We start from the raw sequence: 17,010 nt of genomic DNA, 5'->3' as shown, positions 1-17,010 counted from the left end.
CAGAAGTAGGATAGACTTACTGCCTCATACATTTGTGTTCTATGCTATGTTTTACTTTCCTTACTTTCTGCATGTATAGTCTGTATTTCTGTAAACACTAACTGTGTTTTCGTCTTTCTCTTTTCAGTACACCATTTGGAATTTTGTCCCCAAGAATCTGTTTGAGCAGTTCAGGAGAATAGCCAACTTCTATTTCATCATCATCTTCCTCGTACAGGTAAAACACTCACAAATGCACAAACGCTGACTTTTTCCTTATTGCGGGAACACTGTACATCTTCTGTTCATTCAGATGGTCACGGGTCAAGGGTGTCCTCAGTTTTCTTGCCCTAAACACAAATGTGCGTGTCTTCAATACAAACGTCTGTTTGTGCACGAGCTACTGACTCATAGACTTCCAGGGCCCAGCAGAGAGACAGGTCTGCATCTGTATTAACACATCACGCCCACACATTAAATAATATGTAGGACTTTACAAGCCGTCTCGAGGCGTCTGGCCTTCACTTTGCATCCGTCAGCTTTTGGGGAAGGAGGATTTGGCTTTCAAATGTTCAGGCTTCTCCTTATTCATTTGGGCCTGGGTAGTGAGGCCAGAGAAATTGACTTGACTCTGTCGAAAGCTCCTTTCCACCCACTCAGCTTAGTCTCAAATCACTTGTTATCTTGACATTATGAACAAGACGTTTTCTTCGATTGCAGTCATGAACATTTTGTAGGTGGCCTGGCTTGGATTCCTAGATAACTGCTGTGAACTGCTGTACCACTCAACCAACCAAGAAAGAAAACTTGATTTCATTGTAGTTGATGCAAATTCTTATTATAATTATATAGAATGTAATGTTTGATGTTACTTTTAGTTAGTTATTGATCAGTGTGGCTCACCTAAATCCATTGTGTGTCTCCAGGTTACCTTTTAATTAAACCTCTGCCCTCATAGCTTGACACAGACTTAATTTCTTTGTTAGTGGTTAAAAGTCAACTACCAGAAGGGAGATGAATTTTAAGCCAATAGCTACACTCATGGTTTATAATCAACCCACTGTTATAACATTTATCTCTGTGCTTCAATGTTCTGTGCTTCTCTAAACTATTGTTGCATTTGCTCATCTGCAAAAATGTTTTTTCCATATAGGTCAGGCAGGTGGCTGAGTGACGATATATAAGCCACAAACACCCGAAGTTCGAATCAAGCCTGTTGTGTGATTTCCCCTCTGACTCTGCTCTCATTTCCTGCCTCTCTATATGATCAACTGTTCAATCAAGACAAAAACGCCACCGAAACCTTTGAACAGTTTGGGGTATAAATATGTGTAAAAACCACAAAGTTCGACTCCACCTTAACGTCTCAAATGGTTCATCACTGATTGACGTGAGGTTCAGAAAGCTGAGGAAACATTTACTGGTCCAGTAAATGGTGTGTGGGTGGGTGGTGACGGTTTACCTTTAGGGAAGTTATGTCAATTTCCTGTTTGAAACACCAGCTACTACTTCTCTGTTGATGTTGTTGATGTTTGAAGTTTCTAGTCTTCTCTCTCAACAGGACACACCCGCTCTCACTGAGTCTGTGGTATAACTCTTTTTTTCCACTGCACTTCCAGTTTGTTGACGTCTCTTCAACCCCCCCTTCCCTGTATTTGTCTTTCCAGTTAATGATAGATACTCCAACTTCCCCAGTCACCAGTGGGCTGCCTCTTTTCTTTGTGATCACAGTAACTGCCATAAAACAGGTGAGAGCACAAGCACATGGTAGCTTCCTCTTTATTCTGCAGAAAAGAGGGAACTTAAGATAAATGCAGTTTAATATCTAAGTTTTTTCAACTAAGTTTAATATTGACTTAATTTATAAACTCATATAAAACTGTTTAGAGTAACTTAAAAGGTTACAGTTGATCAGCGACTAGTTGTCACCGCTGTTTAGCTAAAATCCAATATTCCACTGTGAGGTTGTTACTTGTGAGCTGCTCTGTTTGGTCGGTCACTGACTGGATGTTCTCGTAGGGCTACGAGGACTGGCTGAGACACAAGGCCGACAATGAGGTGAATGGGGCTCCAGTGTTTGTGGTTCGCAGTGGAAGTCTGGTCCAGACGAGATCTAAAAACATCAGGGTAAGACGACAGAAAACCTGGGCCATGAGTGACCCTAAAATACCCTCTCACACCTCACAGCCAATACTCATCACTCACTGTAGCTCGCCTGTTAAATGCCTGCTGCTGGTGAGGGGTTCGTAGAACTAGACTTTACAGAAGATATGTTGAAATGAAGGGAGCATCAACAACAACCAACACAAATGGATGGAATGTTGCGTGAATGATGCATTTGTTGCAGTGACACAGACAACATCTAATTATGCAGCTTTCCATATAATGAATGATCTAGAATGCATGAAATGTCCAACATTGCAAATGTTAAGAAGACATTCCTGTAGGCAGACGTATTATCTAACATAGCCAATCATTTTAAGCTGTTTTTAAATACCTGTTTCATAGTTTGAAGGCATGTTGGACAAAAGCATATTACCTTGACTGTAAGAAATACATCGTAGAGATTCATAAATTGACAAAAAGCTACAGAAGGGTGAGGAAGGTTCATTTCAAACCATGGGGACATTGTGTATTGTACTATGTGTTTGAGTGTTATTCTGTCTGTCCATCCAGGTCGGGGACATTGTTCGTGTGGCTAAAGATGAAACGTTTCCTGCTGACCTGGCGTTGCTGTCGTCAGATCGTGCAGACGGCACCTGTCACATCACCTCAGCCAGCCTTGATGGAGAGACCAACCTTAAGGTCTGTATGTTGGAGTGTGTTAGGAGCATATGAGACAATATGATCTGTGTTGTGTTCTTTCTTTGTCCATAACTGCCTCTGGGATTCAAACCTTCCAACTCCACAGGCCTGCTGCAGCACCTTAAAGACGGGCTGTGGAGTACAAACAAATAAATAAATGTAACATTCAGTAAAAACAAAAGTTTTGTGTTGTGTAGCCTTGTGTTGTGAGGCACTGCAGCAAGTGGAGATTTAGGAATCTACTTAACAGTGATAGCTGCAGTGATGCGTACTGATGGTCCTGAAACACAAGGCCTCATATTGAAGCTTTAAGCAGAGAGAGCCTTATTGAGACTCACTGTTTGCATATATTGAGAATTAGTCTTTAATTGGTCAGAAGATGGAGTTGGCAGACCTCTGTCAGCAAAACATATGTCAGTGCTAAACTCTCTTATACCCTCTCCTCTTCCCTCTCTTCCTCACCTCCCAGTCTTGCCAGAGGCTATTTAGCTTAATTGTCTCTCTAACCATTTCCTGCTGCTTCTGTTACAGTTTATTTATACAAATTAGGGGGGTTGTTGTTTTGGTGTAGTAATGTGTTTGTACAGTATATGCAGCCCTTTGAGATATTCATAGGTCTCTATCTCATCTCCACTGCAGCTGTTTGCCTTCTGTGTACTGCAGTCATACTGCAGTAGTACCTTTCCTTTAGGAGTATCTTAACACAGACTGTCAAAATACTGCAGCGTCAGTATCACTGGATCACATATCTGTAGATATCTGTTCTGGAAAGTGGTTGCAGACTTGGGTGTTAGAGAGCTAACAACTCAAATGGACAATGTTTCTTTAGGTAACACTTAATACCGTAGTGAAAGTTTTATTTCTATAGCACAAGTACATGATAACATAAATATCAGATGTTAAAAAACTTTCCTATAAAAATATATTTTATGCAATGTTTAAAAACAGGTAAAGTTGCCTCCAAGTCTAGTCTCCTCAGACAAGGAGTTGCTGAGCCAACAGCAAGTGTTTGTTTGTAAGATCTTAGATTATGGCCTGGAGCATAGGAATTGAGTGGCTCTATAATAAAGCTGGGGGCCAGACCTTTCTGAGCTTTAAAAATAATTGAAAGAATCACATTTACAGTATCTTTCTGGACCATTAACTGTCCTCATGTGTTGTGTGTGTGTGTGTGTGTGTGTGTGTGTGTGTGTGTGTGTGTGTGTGTGTGTGTGTGTGTGTGTGTGTGTGTGTGTGTGTGTGTGTGTGTGTGTGTGTGTGTGTGTGTGTGTGTGTGTGTGTGTGTGTGTGTGTGTGTGTGTGTGTGTGTTTGTAGACCCACTACTCTGTGGCGGAGACATCCGTGTGTCAGTCAGTGTCCCGGCTGGAGTCTCTGCAGGCTGTGGTGGAGTGTCAACAGCCAGAAGCTGACCTGTACAGGTAAACCGCCCCTGCCTGTAGCCACACCCTCACACAAAGCACTCCCAGCTAAACCAATATTACAACATTACAACACTGCTATAGTTAGATTTCTGTGTTTTAATCTTTTTTATTTTTGGTTGAAAATGTATTGATTTTAAGCTGTAAATATAGATAGTTAATTTTACATATTTAATTTAGCATCCATTATATTCACTAGACCTCATTTCTTATGGGTGAATAACATGTGTGCTGAGAGGGCGAGTGTCTCTGTGGCAGAGTTGCAGTAGGATGAAAAGGAAGATCAGTACATGCTGTAATGCATCATTGTTTTCAAAATGAAATCCAGCTGAAGCCGAAAGTATCAGCCCTGAATCTGCCTGTTTCCTTTGTTTAACATTATTACTTTTTGTTAACATTGATTCACTCTCACAGTTACAGAAAAGCTGATCCCCACAGAGCTCGTTCTCTGTCAGTCCACATGCTCAGTAAAACTACACAGGCTGCAGAGACATTAATCTCATGCCTGTCAGAATCTGACTAATGGAGAAATGTGATTTCTGACCGGCTGTATATAAATACAGACTTTACATTAACCAGGTTATTGCTGAGCCTGTGAAAGCCTTTCCAATCATTTCATGAATGTACATGATTTCTTCCTCTGCGTGTGCGTGCGCACACATCTGTTTCTTACTGCTTCTCTCAGTCCACTCAACCTAAATTCCTTTGGTCTTTTCCAGGTTTGTTGGTCGGATCACGGTGACAGAGCACGGGGAGGAGATTGTCAGGTGAGATCAGATTTATCCAGCTGGTTGAACTAATAATTATAAATGTGGAAGAGGAACTAAAGACATTCAGAACAGGATAATACAGGGTGCTGAAATATTGTAAACCTACAAAAAACTAATTTATTGGGACAGTAGTGAAGGATAAAACATGTGGATTTGTTTTTTAATACACTTTCCAGGCTTTTAGAAGAGGACCAAGATTTTTTGTCCCTGGATAATGTTACAAAATCCCCATTGACTCAAAAGAGAGTTATTTCGCAGAATGCATAATGAAATGTGAATGATTAATTATGTTTACAAAATATGTATGAGCCTCATGCACTGTTTGTATCAAGGTCTTGTTAGTACCAGAGTCATATAACCACATCTGTCTTTGCCTGTATTTATATATTTTTATGTTTGCTTTTATGTCAGACCTCTAGGTCCGGAGAATTTGCTGCTGCGAGGGGCCAGGTTGAAAAATACCAAAGAGATTTTTGGTGAGTCGGTACAGTGAGAAGCACAATAAATGATTCAACTGAGAAGGAAGCAGCTATGAAGTTAATCTGTTTGCTGCAATGGGAAGTTTCAAGTTGACCTGAGAAAGAGGAAGAAAGACAAAATATAGTTGCTGGAGAACAAATTGCTTGTGAATTACCTCCAGTGGAGATTGGAGGCATGAGAACAGGCTGATGCAGCTTTGTTTACTGAGACACAAACAAGGCCGAGCTCTGTGGACATTATGGGAAGGGCAGGCTGCTCATTATCATATGGCTGAAGTCAGATTATGTTAACTGAAGACTGTGCTCGTGGACTGGATATTAAAAGGGTTTGACTGTAATGTAAGATAGTGTATGCTGTTGTTGTAATTGCTTGGCATGGGAAACTAGAGCCAAGGATCTACCAGGCACACATGGAGAATTTTGATGTCTTATCCGCATTATCAATAGACCATGGTCTCACAAACCAACTGTGCTGTTGTAGGTGTGGCGGTTTACACAGGGATGGAGTCCAAGATGGCCCTCAACTATAAGTGCAAGTCCCAGAAGCGCTCTGCAGTGGAGAAGTAAGCACTTTTTCTGTTGCCTCTCAAGTTCCTGCTTCCGAATATACTTAATAAAACATTCCACTTAACATAATTCCCTGTGTCAGGTCCATGAATACCTTCCTAATCATCTACCTGGGCATCCTGCTGTTCGAGGCGGTCCTCAGCACCATCCTGAAGTATGCCTGGCAGGCCGAGGACAAGTGGGACGAGCCCTTCTACAACCAAAAGACTGAACAAGAGAAAAACAGCAGTCCGGTTAGTCCGCTTTGAAATAAGCAGCAGCTCAACACATTCTTATTGATTTGTTTCTTGTAAGTACTGCAGGCTATCAGCGGCAGAGACAGGAGGAAGTGAGATATTCGACATTATGTTTTTTTTTACCTTCATCCACTTTCATCTTTCGGCTTTTTGTCACCTGCGGATATACTTAAATGAAGCTAGTGAAGATATAAAGATGTACAATGGTCTGAATCCTCTTGTATACACACAATCGGAGGTTGGTGTTTCAAGAATTTGTGACTAGGCATAATAGAGGAAGTGCCCGCCACAGGACAAGTGTGCTCGCCCATCAGCCTGCCTGCCAACACCAATCAGTCAGCAGCCTCTATGTATTAAGACAGAGAGACAAAAAGAATCTAAGTTGTAAACTGGACATCCTGCTCCCTGGAGACAGAGCCGAATAACTGCAATAAAACAATGGCTGTGTTTTTAGATTTAGTGTCACGCTGACCCTGTTCCAGTCTAAACCTTTTACCAATTACTTTATCTCATACACTTTCATTACTCCAGGTCACACATCTTATTATCACTTATGCATAGCTGGTGATACTCAGGCTGCTTTAATTTAAAAGGATTAGAGCTGACGCACCATTAGTGTGAAATAGATGTGCATTAAGCACATTTATTTTGCTGTCTCACTATTACCTCTTATAGTTTGAGACAACACACCCTGTTTACAATTGTCAAGTTTAAGTTTCACTGCTCTTGTGTGTCATCCTAATAAAAACGTGATTCTCTCCTGTCTCCTTTAGATCTTAAAGTTCATCTCGGACTTCTTGGCATTTTTGGTCCTCTACAACTTCATCATCCCCATCTCACTCTACGTTACCGTGGAGATGCAGAAGTTCCTGGGCTCCTTTTTCATTGGGTGGGATTTGGACCTTTACCACGAGGAAACTGACCAGAAAGCTCAGGTCAACACCTCTGACCTCAATGAGGAGCTGGGGCAGGTATGGAGAAGAAGTACACACACACACACTCAAACACACTCACACACACAGCAAAAGTCTAAGAACCGATATGATTAATTGATAATTCTGGCGTTTGTTTATTATTTACAACATCTCTGCCTCTCCTTCAGTCGTACCTAACCTACATGTGCACTATTGTGTGTTTCTGTCTTCCAGGTGGAATATGTTTTTACCGATAAGACGGGTACGCTAACAGAAAACGAGATGCATTTCCGTGAGTGTTCCATTAATGGAACAAAGTACCGGGAGGTTAACGGCAAACTGGTTCCAGAGGGAATGACTGACGATTCACCGGATGGTTCTATGCCTCACCTGGTAACTCTCATACATACACACATTACATGCATTTTCTCTTGGCAGACACACAAAGACACACAGTATCAAACAAGCTCACTCATTCCTTTGGCTTGTTATATACTCAGTTATAGATAATTAGACTAACACACTTGTGCAGCTAAGACTTAGAACTGCGAAAGGTCATCACCCAAGATGTTTCTTCCTCTCTCATCTTTCCCTGTCTTCTCTCCTGACAGATCGGTGAGGAATTGTTATTTCTCCAGGCGGTGGCATTGTGTCACACGGTTCACATCAGCTACGACCAACCCGACTGCCTGGTTGGAGGAGACCCGTTCTCCCACACAAACGGTTTCTCTTCGAATCACATGGAGTACTATGCCTCTTCCCCAGACGAGAAAGCTTTAGTAGAGGCAGCGAAGAGGTGAGGCCTCATGACAGACTTCTCTTCTTTTGTAAATAATACACATGTCGAAATCTAATTTAGAACCTAGAAATATGGTAATAGATGAGAGCTGACATTGACCAAAGGTACCAATAAAGGAAGAGCTTGTAGTTTTACCAAATCTAAAATATGTGTGATTGTTACAACACAGGTAATTTCAGGCTTTATTGTCTATGTGAGGATGTCGAGTATAGTAACAAAACGTGGTAAAACTATTTGTAAAGTTTGAGTTGAAAGTGTCCAGTGTTTTTAGTCTCAGGCTACTATTGGTATAATAGAGGAATTACGGCTTTATTGGGGCCAGAAATTACCTGTCACAATATATAGGCATTTTAATTGCATTTATATAAATCCTGGCTGTAGACGTAAGGTTAAAGTCTACGTGCCGCTCTACCTCTCCTGACTGTCAGCTGCTGAGGGACATTAAAATCCTTGTGGAGGTCGGAGTGCTGGCTAAATGAAAAGTGGGACTTTTTCCTCACTCACTTATTTTATTGCTCCCAGAAATCCAGCACAGGCAGCAACTTGATGTCAAGGGGGTGGTTGAAAAATTAGAGATTCTACTATACCTGTGCAAAACGGGTCGTTGTAGAAGCTGGAGAAGAAATGAAAAACTCCTCCATCTCTGCAGAAAACCGTGGAGAATTGATGATTAGGAAATGTGGCTGTGTAGCACCCATCTTAAATTCTCAGACTGATGTGTCAAGATTTTAATGGTGCATCAAGTCAGTAATTCTTGTCAATGCAGTTTTTCGAACCATTAAATAAAATTATGTTGAGCGGTTAGGGACTGCACCCATGACCCTGCGGCTCCGTGCTCCACTGAACCACAGAGCATCCGTGATGATATAAAGCAAAAGGCGACACAGTCGGAGCCCTGACCTCAGAATACACAACCATGATCAGACTGAATATGTTGGAACGTTTTCTGGGCTGGCACATTTCAACAACAAGGTCCTAGATTGTATTGCCTTGTTTGGAGGCTTGGTTTTCTATTGGTTCACCTGAGTTTTATTAGGATTCACCACCTTTGTCCTACAGTCTGAGCACATGACATAAACTGAGAAAGATTGATGATTGAATGGCCTGAGGAAGGGCAATGGATGAAAGTTACAGTTTTTTGTTTTTCAAAGGCTCATATTTCTGATAACTTGAAGGTCAAAGTCTTCGTTCTCCAGAGAATTTTAATCAATAACTTCTGTCCTCCTTTTTCCCAGAATCGGAGTGGCCTTCAGTGGCAGCAGCGGAGACACCCTGGAAATCAAAACATTTGGCAAGTTAGAGAAGTACGTCTCACCCTGAGTTTCTCCAAATATCACAAATACTCAAAATATTATTGTTGGCTGTGAAGTGAAACTTATTTTCTTGGTATCCTTTGTTCATATGTCTTAAAGTTACCCTTCTTGTGTTCAGTTATTTAAGTGCATAACTGCTCAGTCCAAAAATGCTGTCTTTGTTCACTCAGGTACAAACTGCTCCACGTGTTAGAGTTTGATGCTGATCGCAGGAGGATGAGCGTCATACTCCAGACTCCCTCAGGTAACACTATGTTCTACCTCTCTGCACTTTTTGGAAATGGTAGATCTAGTGCATTCAAAAGACAATTTTTATCCAACCTACCTCACAAATTTCCACTCACTGATATAATTTACGGAATATAGCAAGTGCAGTTTGATAATATGGTTGAATATATACATATTACATATTATATATGAATATAAGCATGTTTTTTTTTTTTTTTGCATGTCCTGACTTTTAAGGAGGTCAAGTGCTGTTTACCAAGGGAGCAGAGTCCGCCATCTTGCCTTTCAGCACCAGTGGTGAGATAGAGAAGACGAGACTGCACGTTGATGAGTTTGCACTGGTGAGGAGTCATTTGTTTTTGGTTTTTAATTGAAATGCACTTCTTGTGTCTGAGAGTCTTTCTTCATCGTTTGATTACTAATTTCTATTCAGTGGTTATTGGTCAGCAAATAATTCCAAATCCATCAGTTTATTAGATCGAACATCATAAAATCAATAACAAAACATAAAACCATCATCCAGCAGCTGCTCATTTATTTTACTGTGAAGCATTAAATATGACTTTCTGTGAATGTGCTGATGAACTGGAGTCACATTGATTGAACAAACTGTTTACTCAACTAAACACGTCAGAGAATGTCTGAATATTATGATGAATAATTCAAATATTTGACTCTGAAAATATTTCCTCAAGCACACGTTCTTTTGTGCGTGTTCATGTGTAGGCCTGACATTTGACAACATTGTAGTAATTACTTCTGGCTCTGTCGTTCTCTGTTCCCATTAGACTGTAAATTCTTCACTACAACAGCCACACACACACACTCACAAACAGAAACAGGCGTATCTGGCCCCCACATCATGTAATCCGACATCAGTACCCAGGAGTCGGTGCTCTGGTCTGGGTTGATTTGTGGTCGTTGACCCCTCAGGCCGGTTCCCTGATTTAAAGCCAAGCTTTGATAATTTGTTTTTCTGTTATTTCTCATTTATTCATATTCCTTTCCCATATCCTCTTGACCTACTGTTCCTTTCCACATGAACTTTTCCTTTAATATTTATCTTTATTTTATCTTTTGTTGTCATTATATCTCGTCTTACATGCTCTCTCATATCTCTTGTTTTTCTCTTCCCATCCCTCACCCCCCTCCTCCGACCGCAGAAAGGTTTGCGGACCCTGGTGGTCGCATGTCGTCACTTCAGCCCAGAGGAGTACATCGATTTGGACAGGCGACTGAATGGCGCCCGCACTGCTCTGCAGCAGAGGGAGGAGAGACTTCAGGAGGCCTTCAGCTACATCGAGAAAGACCTGCAGGTCCTGGGAGCAACAGGGGTGGAGGACAAGTATGAACATTTACATAATCGCACGATTATGATATTATTGTTGCCCTTGATACTTGATTTTGTTACATTCACAAATCAATACAATGGAAAAACGCTTGTCAACCTGTCAGTGTCTTCCAAACTGGCAGCATTACAGACAAACAGGACAAACACTGTGGTGTCTGTGCCTCGGTTCTGTGACTGATGTCAGTACGCTCAATAGGAAGCTGGAGCCAGCATGTGCTTGTGTTAGTTTATGATAAAAAGTGGAATTGGTGGAATTGGCTACCTGGGATTTGTCCAGAAGCAAAGATTCAGCTAAATGAAATGTAAAAAGATATTCACCTTCCATATAATGTCAGACATGACATGTTTATTAATGAGCACTGTTTAGAGGTACTGTTTAAATATATTAAGACAGATTCAGGTTTGCTGTTTCCCCCATTTTGAGTCTTTATGCTAAGCTAATCACCTGCTGGCTATTAGTGGTATCGATCACATAGTCTCAGGAAATTGAATAAACCATCAAACTATTCCATTAAAGTAAAGCCAATTATAATACATGTGATTTACTATGATGTGAAAGCCACTTTAACTCCCCAACATACAGCATGATGTAATATATGTTTTTATATCATGTGTTGCAACTGGCAATTAGTAAATATCCTATTGCCACTGGGTAAAGCGTATGGTTTAAATCCACATTGTTACTTTTAACAACTGTTTCTCTTATACAGTACTAACATGTTTTACTCTTTAAGCTGTAAGTGCACTTTTCAATGTGCTTAGAATGAGACCTACAGCTCATTGCAGCCACAAAACTAAAGGGCTGATACCCAACCAAGTTATTTCTGTTTTTAATAAATGCCAAAGCAGAAAGTCCCAAATAGAAAAAGTAGTGCTTTATAAAACAGTAGATAACACAGTGCTAGGAACAGACAGCTCAACAGTGGGAGGGAGAATCTAACAGTGGACCAACGTACAGTCTGCGGGGAGATGGAGACGCCACCTCGCTGAGCCTCTCTGGAAATGAATGTTGATATGTGTTTGCATCCGCTCACCATCTGCTCCTCGCATAAGCCTCGCGCTTCTCCCACTCCATTTATATCTCTGCCCCCCAGCCCACCCCATCCTCTCTCGCTCCCCCCCCCCTCTCTCTCTCCTCTCTGCTGATCTGTTTTTCTATCTGGGATGAATTCCTCCTCAGGCACATATGGTCACAATCAGAGGATCTCATCTATTATGGAAGACAACACCAGGAATTCCTTCTCTCTTTTTTAGTCCAGAAAAAAAAACCTGATAGTCATGGTAATATTATATCGTATTCATTTTATCGGCCAGCCAACAAATCGGTCAGGCTCTAAGAGATGCTGTAAATAACAGACAGAGAAAAAGGTCATGGATGCTTCGATCCTTTAGTTTTATATTTTGCTGTTTAAGACGTCTGTTCAACTTCCTATTTGTCAAACCATATTTGTTTGTTTATTTGTTGCTTGGTTTCCTCAAAACCTGTTTGTCCACACTCAGACTTAACCTGTCCAATAAAAGAAGCTTCAGGGAAAATGCACCCTACATTCATCTAATTAGTCTTGTTGAATTACGAGCGCTCTAGTTTACTAACAAGCCTCCAGGGTGTGACCACATTAAGCGCTAAGCAACAAAAACACCAGGTCTGAATGTCACCTCACCCACAAGTACAAAACTAAATATCCTTTAGGTTCATATCACCTGAGAGTTGACCTGGTTTAATCTTATAAAGGAATCACTTGAATGTTTTTGTACTGTACAATATATCAAACATGCACATGGAGTTTATTCTCTCTCCTCCTCGTGTCCCTCAGACTCCAAGACAAAGTGCAGGAGACCATTGAGGCTTTGCGGCTGGCGGGGATCAAAGTATGGGTGCTGACAGGGGACAAACATGAAACAGCGGTCAGTGTCAGCCTGTCCTGTGGTCACTTCCACCGAACCATGAACATCCTGGAGCTTCTGCAGCAGCGCTCAGACAACGAGTGTGCCGAGCAGCTCCGCATACTGGCCAGGAGGTGAGCGTGTGATCCTCCTTCTGAGATATATAGAATAGACTCTGGATACCAATCATTTGATTAATTAATTTTTCTGACTTGTTCTGTATGTTCTCAGGATAAAGGAGGACCATGTCATACAGCACGGGCTGGTCGTGGATGGAGCCAGTCTCTCTTTAGCATTGAGGGAGCATGAGAAGCTCTTTATGGAAGTGTGTAAAAACTGTTCAGCGGTGTTGTGCTGCCGCATGGCCCCACTACAGAAAGCAAAGGTACCAGTGCTTTGCCGCTCACACCACTCACCTCAACAAAACTTACTTTTGGAGAGTAATGAATCTTTCGATTTTGACAATATTCTGACATGAGCTAAATCACAAACTGTCATTGTTTTAGTAAAGTCAAAGTTTCTATTCTTGCTCTGTGTTTGCTCTGAAACTCAATCCAGAAATCAGTATTACTGTTTTCTGTCCAGGTGGTACGTCTTTTCAAAACATCTCCGGAGAAACCCATCACCTTAGCTATTGGAGATGGAGCTAATGATGTCAGTATGATACAGGAAGCCCACGTGGGCATAGGTAACAACTCAACACACACACACACACACACACACAATGGTGTCACACTCAACTTACATACTGCTCTTTCTTCTCTAACATGTCTGTGTGTGTCTCCTCCAGGTATCATGGGGAAGGAGGGTCGTCAGGCCGTGAGAAACAGTGACTATGCAATTGCCAGGTTTAGGTTCCTGGCTAAACTACTGCTGGTCCACGGTCACTTCTACTACATTCGAATAGCTACGCTTGTACAGTACTTTTTCTACAAGGTAAGTGAAAGTTTTGAATTTTGATTTATTAATTCAAATACATGCCTCAACTGAGTACAAGATTCTGTGATCATTCTTAGCTTGTGAGTATTCCTTAGACTTGATAGCAGTAGATTCAGATACTGATGCAAATACCAGCAAACAAACGTTTTTATTTTGTATTTATGTTCTTATTTATAGAAAATGTTTTAGATGAGCCTTTATCAAGATTGTGTTTAATCACGTCTCCTTCACTGCAACTCATATAACATTTCTTTCTGTGTCTCTCTTTTCTAGAATGTGTGTTTTATTACGCCGCAGTTTTTATACCAGTTCTTCTGTTTGTTTTCACAACAAGTAAGTAACTTTATGTCTCACCTTTTTCATTATGTTTTGTTTGTTTTGTCTCATCTTGGGATAAAAATACCTGAAAAACAGCACAGATCCACACAGAAAGTATATTGCCACAATTATATTTTGATTCGTATAATATATCTGGCTCTTCAACATCCCTGCCTATCATGTTTGGTTCGATGAGCTGTGGATAAAGTTGATAAGCTTGTGTTGAGTGACATGTTGTCTCGTCATCCCAGACTCTGTACGACAGTGTGTATCTGACACTGTACAACATCTGCTTCACCTCGCTGCCCATACTGGTGTTCAGCCTGTTTGAACAGCTGGTCCATCCACACGTCCTGCAGAACAAACCTGGCCTGTACAGGTAAGCCTGTTGATCGAGCGTTTGTGGGAAGCTACTTTAGCAAAGGTGGCTGAGAGAGATTTCGAGCAACATTTAATTTAGATCAAGTAGTTTGAGTTTGTTGCCATGTACGTAATGTTTGATTTACATGTTATGAAATGTTTTCTGAATCATTCTGTAAATTATTAACAACTTACCCATCTTAATAGTAAAGTGTTACACTGAACTGTTACTCAGTCCTCTAAAGTAAAGTATAATGTTTTTACATCCTACAGGGACATAAGCAAAAACGCTCTGCTGTCTTTTCGGACCTTCCTGTACTGGACTTTGTTGGGCTTCTGTCACGCCTTCATCTTCTTCTTTGGATCGTACATACTGATGGGAGAAGACACCACGCTTATGGGCAACGGACAGGTCTGTGTGTGTGTGTGTGTGTGTGTGTGTGTGTGTGTGTGTGTGTGTGTGAGTGAGAGAGAGAGAAGATGTACTGCATGGTTTTTATTCTGTCGGAATCCCCGCTGAGAAGATCTTTTCAAAACCATACTAGGGAAATGTTGCTTGAGGGCAAACATGACAGGCAGTAAAGAAAAGCAAGATAACGTTTGTGTGCATGTTATGATGAATTATTGATGGTACTTGTTGCCTGCTGGTTCCTCTGCAGTTACTTACTCTCCCCTCCCTCATTCCGTCTCTGTATTTAACAGCCTCTTAAATAGCGCATGTTTGTCACTCACTTGTTACTAAGCAATTTCTTGTAATTTGACCCTTTCTTCTTGTCATATCTTCTGTGTCTCTGGTTCTTCACAAAATCAGTTTTCTTCTCTTTCCTTTCCCACTGCATATCTTGTCTAAAGTTTGGTATTTCAGCAAGCACTCATATTGCTCTCTGTCTCTCTCTCTCTGGTTATTTTCCTCTATCTTTTGTTGATTACTCTTTTTTTCCTTCTGCCTTCACGCTGTGCATGTCTTCAGATCTTGCGAGCTAACAGGCAGTTGGTAAGAGTCTGCTCTACAGCTGAATGCATGTCTCCTTGGGGGGTTAAATGAGACTTATCAGGAAGATGTGTTGCTGTCTAATACAAAAAAGATTCAGTTTTTCATTTTTGAAACATTGAGATGAGGAGTTTTATGGCAATTATTTAATATTTATGATTTTTCATTAGTCCACCAATAAATTAGTCAGGCTCAAGTATATGATCAGGTTTCCGTTCATTTTCCACAGACTGTAACAAGTCATACGCATTCACACATACATTCATCATCACAAAATATTGTTTTTATAGTTTCATGTGCAATTATATATTCTAGATTTATCTCATGGGCCGACAGATGCAGAGAGAATTTGTTTCCCACCCTGCTGCATCAACCAACTTGATTATATATTGTAATATTTATGACTTTTTAGAATAACCACGGCCAGTACATATGTTTGAAATATAAAAGACTGCATGAGGTGAAAGGTTAATGAAAAGTGACACCAGGGCCTCACGAGTGGTTTTAACAGCTGTGATGGTTCAAGGATCAACAGATGGATAAATAAACAAATGGAAACAGGGATGATAGTTTGTAAAAGACTTGGACTTTTTAACTTATGATATAAATGAACTACAGCTTGAACACTTTCCATTAAAGGGCCCAGAGCTGTTGTCTTACCGCCCTGAGTTTCTCTCTGTTAGTCACTCACATTACTCACTATTAGTTTTCAGAGCTGTGACTCCAGCAGTGTCTTGAATTGGATGACAACAGAAACAATCCCCCCCCCCAGCTCTTAAACACCAAGTCGAGTGATTCTCATATGAAGTGGAGCTTCCAGTGGCAGTGACACAGTGGGAGGGCAGGGACTCATTATAGGCACCGTTATACCAAACATCTTGTTAACTTTGGTTCTTATCCTGTAGAAGCAGTACAACACCACATGTTAGGATATGTTATCATATCAATATATTACCACTTCTTTGGTTATGGTAATATGTATGTATGTAAGTCAACATAGGCACTATTTCACTGTTTAGTAATGTTGACTGTAATGTTTGTTCATAGATGTTTGGAAACTGGACATTTGGAACGCTGGTCTTTACGGTTATGGTCATCACTGTCACATTAAAGGTAAGTTTAATCTCAGGCTTTCACAACAACACAGCCTGTTCTTTTATTCATTACGTTTTCTTTTACTGACATCATCTGGTGCTGACTTGGATTTTACACTGAAGTGTCAGTTGTTTACAGCAAACTGAGAACAGCACAGAACAACATAGACAAAAATGAGTCAAAGCAAACTAAAGACCTTAATATTTATCTCAGGATTCAGAGAACTTGAAACCCTCTACCTTTTAAAGTGTTAGGGTTACTCCATGAGTTGCATCTTCCTTAGAAGGCTTCTGTGTTTTGGGGTAATTTTGCCACTTAACTAAATGCACTTAAAAATTATGGATTGTGTGAACATTAGCAAACCGTCAGGTATCATGTCAAGGTCCATAGAGACACATTCGTGCTACGGTGCCAATATGAATTACACTATGTTGTGAGGTATTAGAATGATGTCAGTGGCCATTAATAGGAGAAAATTATTTGTCACAGGTTGAGGTCAAGGTCTTTTTTACAGCACTGAGGCAGATGTATATACTTTTTTTGGTGTCTTACGTTTCTCCATC

At 40.7% G+C, this 17,010-nt stretch overlaps 1 protein-coding gene across 7 annotated transcripts in view; it reads left to right on the top strand.

The window, feature by feature from the left end:
- Window positions 1-17,010, top strand: part of atp11b (ATPase phospholipid transporting 11B (putative)) — a 39,603-nt gene that overhangs the window by 8,515 nt on the left and 14,078 nt on the right. For 5 of the 7 annotated variants that reach the window (XR_004613684.1, XR_004613685.1, XM_034583581.1 and 2 more), the window contains exons 3-27: window positions 128-217; window positions 1,647-1,727; window positions 1,999-2,106; window positions 2,656-2,784; window positions 4,100-4,203; window positions 4,923-4,970; window positions 5,385-5,449; window positions 5,934-6,015; window positions 6,102-6,252; window positions 7,029-7,226; window positions 7,404-7,562; window positions 7,781-7,965; window positions 9,204-9,272; window positions 9,452-9,525; window positions 9,747-9,850; window positions 10,673-10,854; window positions 12,675-12,878; window positions 12,976-13,129; window positions 13,330-13,432; window positions 13,535-13,680; window positions 13,957-14,016; window positions 14,253-14,380; window positions 14,635-14,773; window positions 15,332-15,355; window positions 16,400-16,465. Coding sequence is in view for 5 of the 7 variants with exons in the window: in XM_034583581.1 (XP_034439472.1) it covers window positions 128-217; window positions 1,647-1,727; window positions 1,999-2,106; window positions 2,656-2,784; window positions 4,100-4,203; window positions 4,923-4,970; window positions 5,385-5,449; window positions 5,934-6,015; window positions 6,102-6,252; window positions 7,029-7,226; window positions 7,404-7,562; window positions 7,781-7,965; window positions 9,204-9,272; window positions 9,452-9,525; window positions 9,747-9,850; window positions 10,673-10,854; window positions 12,675-12,878; window positions 12,976-13,129; window positions 13,330-13,432; window positions 13,535-13,680; window positions 13,957-14,016; window positions 14,253-14,380; window positions 14,635-14,773; window positions 15,332-15,355; window positions 16,400-16,465 (2,853 nt within the window). In the remaining 2 variants the exon portion in view is untranslated. The remainder of the gene's footprint in view (window positions 1-127; window positions 218-1,646; window positions 1,728-1,998; window positions 2,107-2,655; window positions 2,785-4,099; window positions 4,204-4,922; window positions 4,971-5,384; window positions 5,450-5,933; window positions 6,016-6,101; window positions 6,253-7,028; window positions 7,227-7,403; window positions 7,563-7,780; window positions 7,966-9,203; window positions 9,273-9,451; window positions 9,526-9,746; window positions 9,851-10,672; window positions 10,855-12,674; window positions 12,879-12,975; window positions 13,130-13,329; window positions 13,433-13,534; window positions 13,681-13,956; window positions 14,017-14,252; window positions 14,381-14,634; window positions 14,774-15,331; window positions 15,356-16,399; window positions 16,466-17,010) is intronic. The other 2 variants (XM_034583580.1, XM_034583582.1) reach the window with 1 other exon arrangement.

The sequence above is a fragment of the Hippoglossus hippoglossus genome, chromosome 4 (assembly GCF_009819705.1).
Source record: "Hippoglossus hippoglossus isolate fHipHip1 chromosome 4, fHipHip1.pri, whole genome shotgun sequence".
NCBI lineage: Eukaryota > Metazoa > Chordata > Actinopteri > Pleuronectiformes > Pleuronectidae > Hippoglossus > Hippoglossus hippoglossus.
This window is presented reverse-complemented; position numbering and strand designations above follow the sequence as displayed.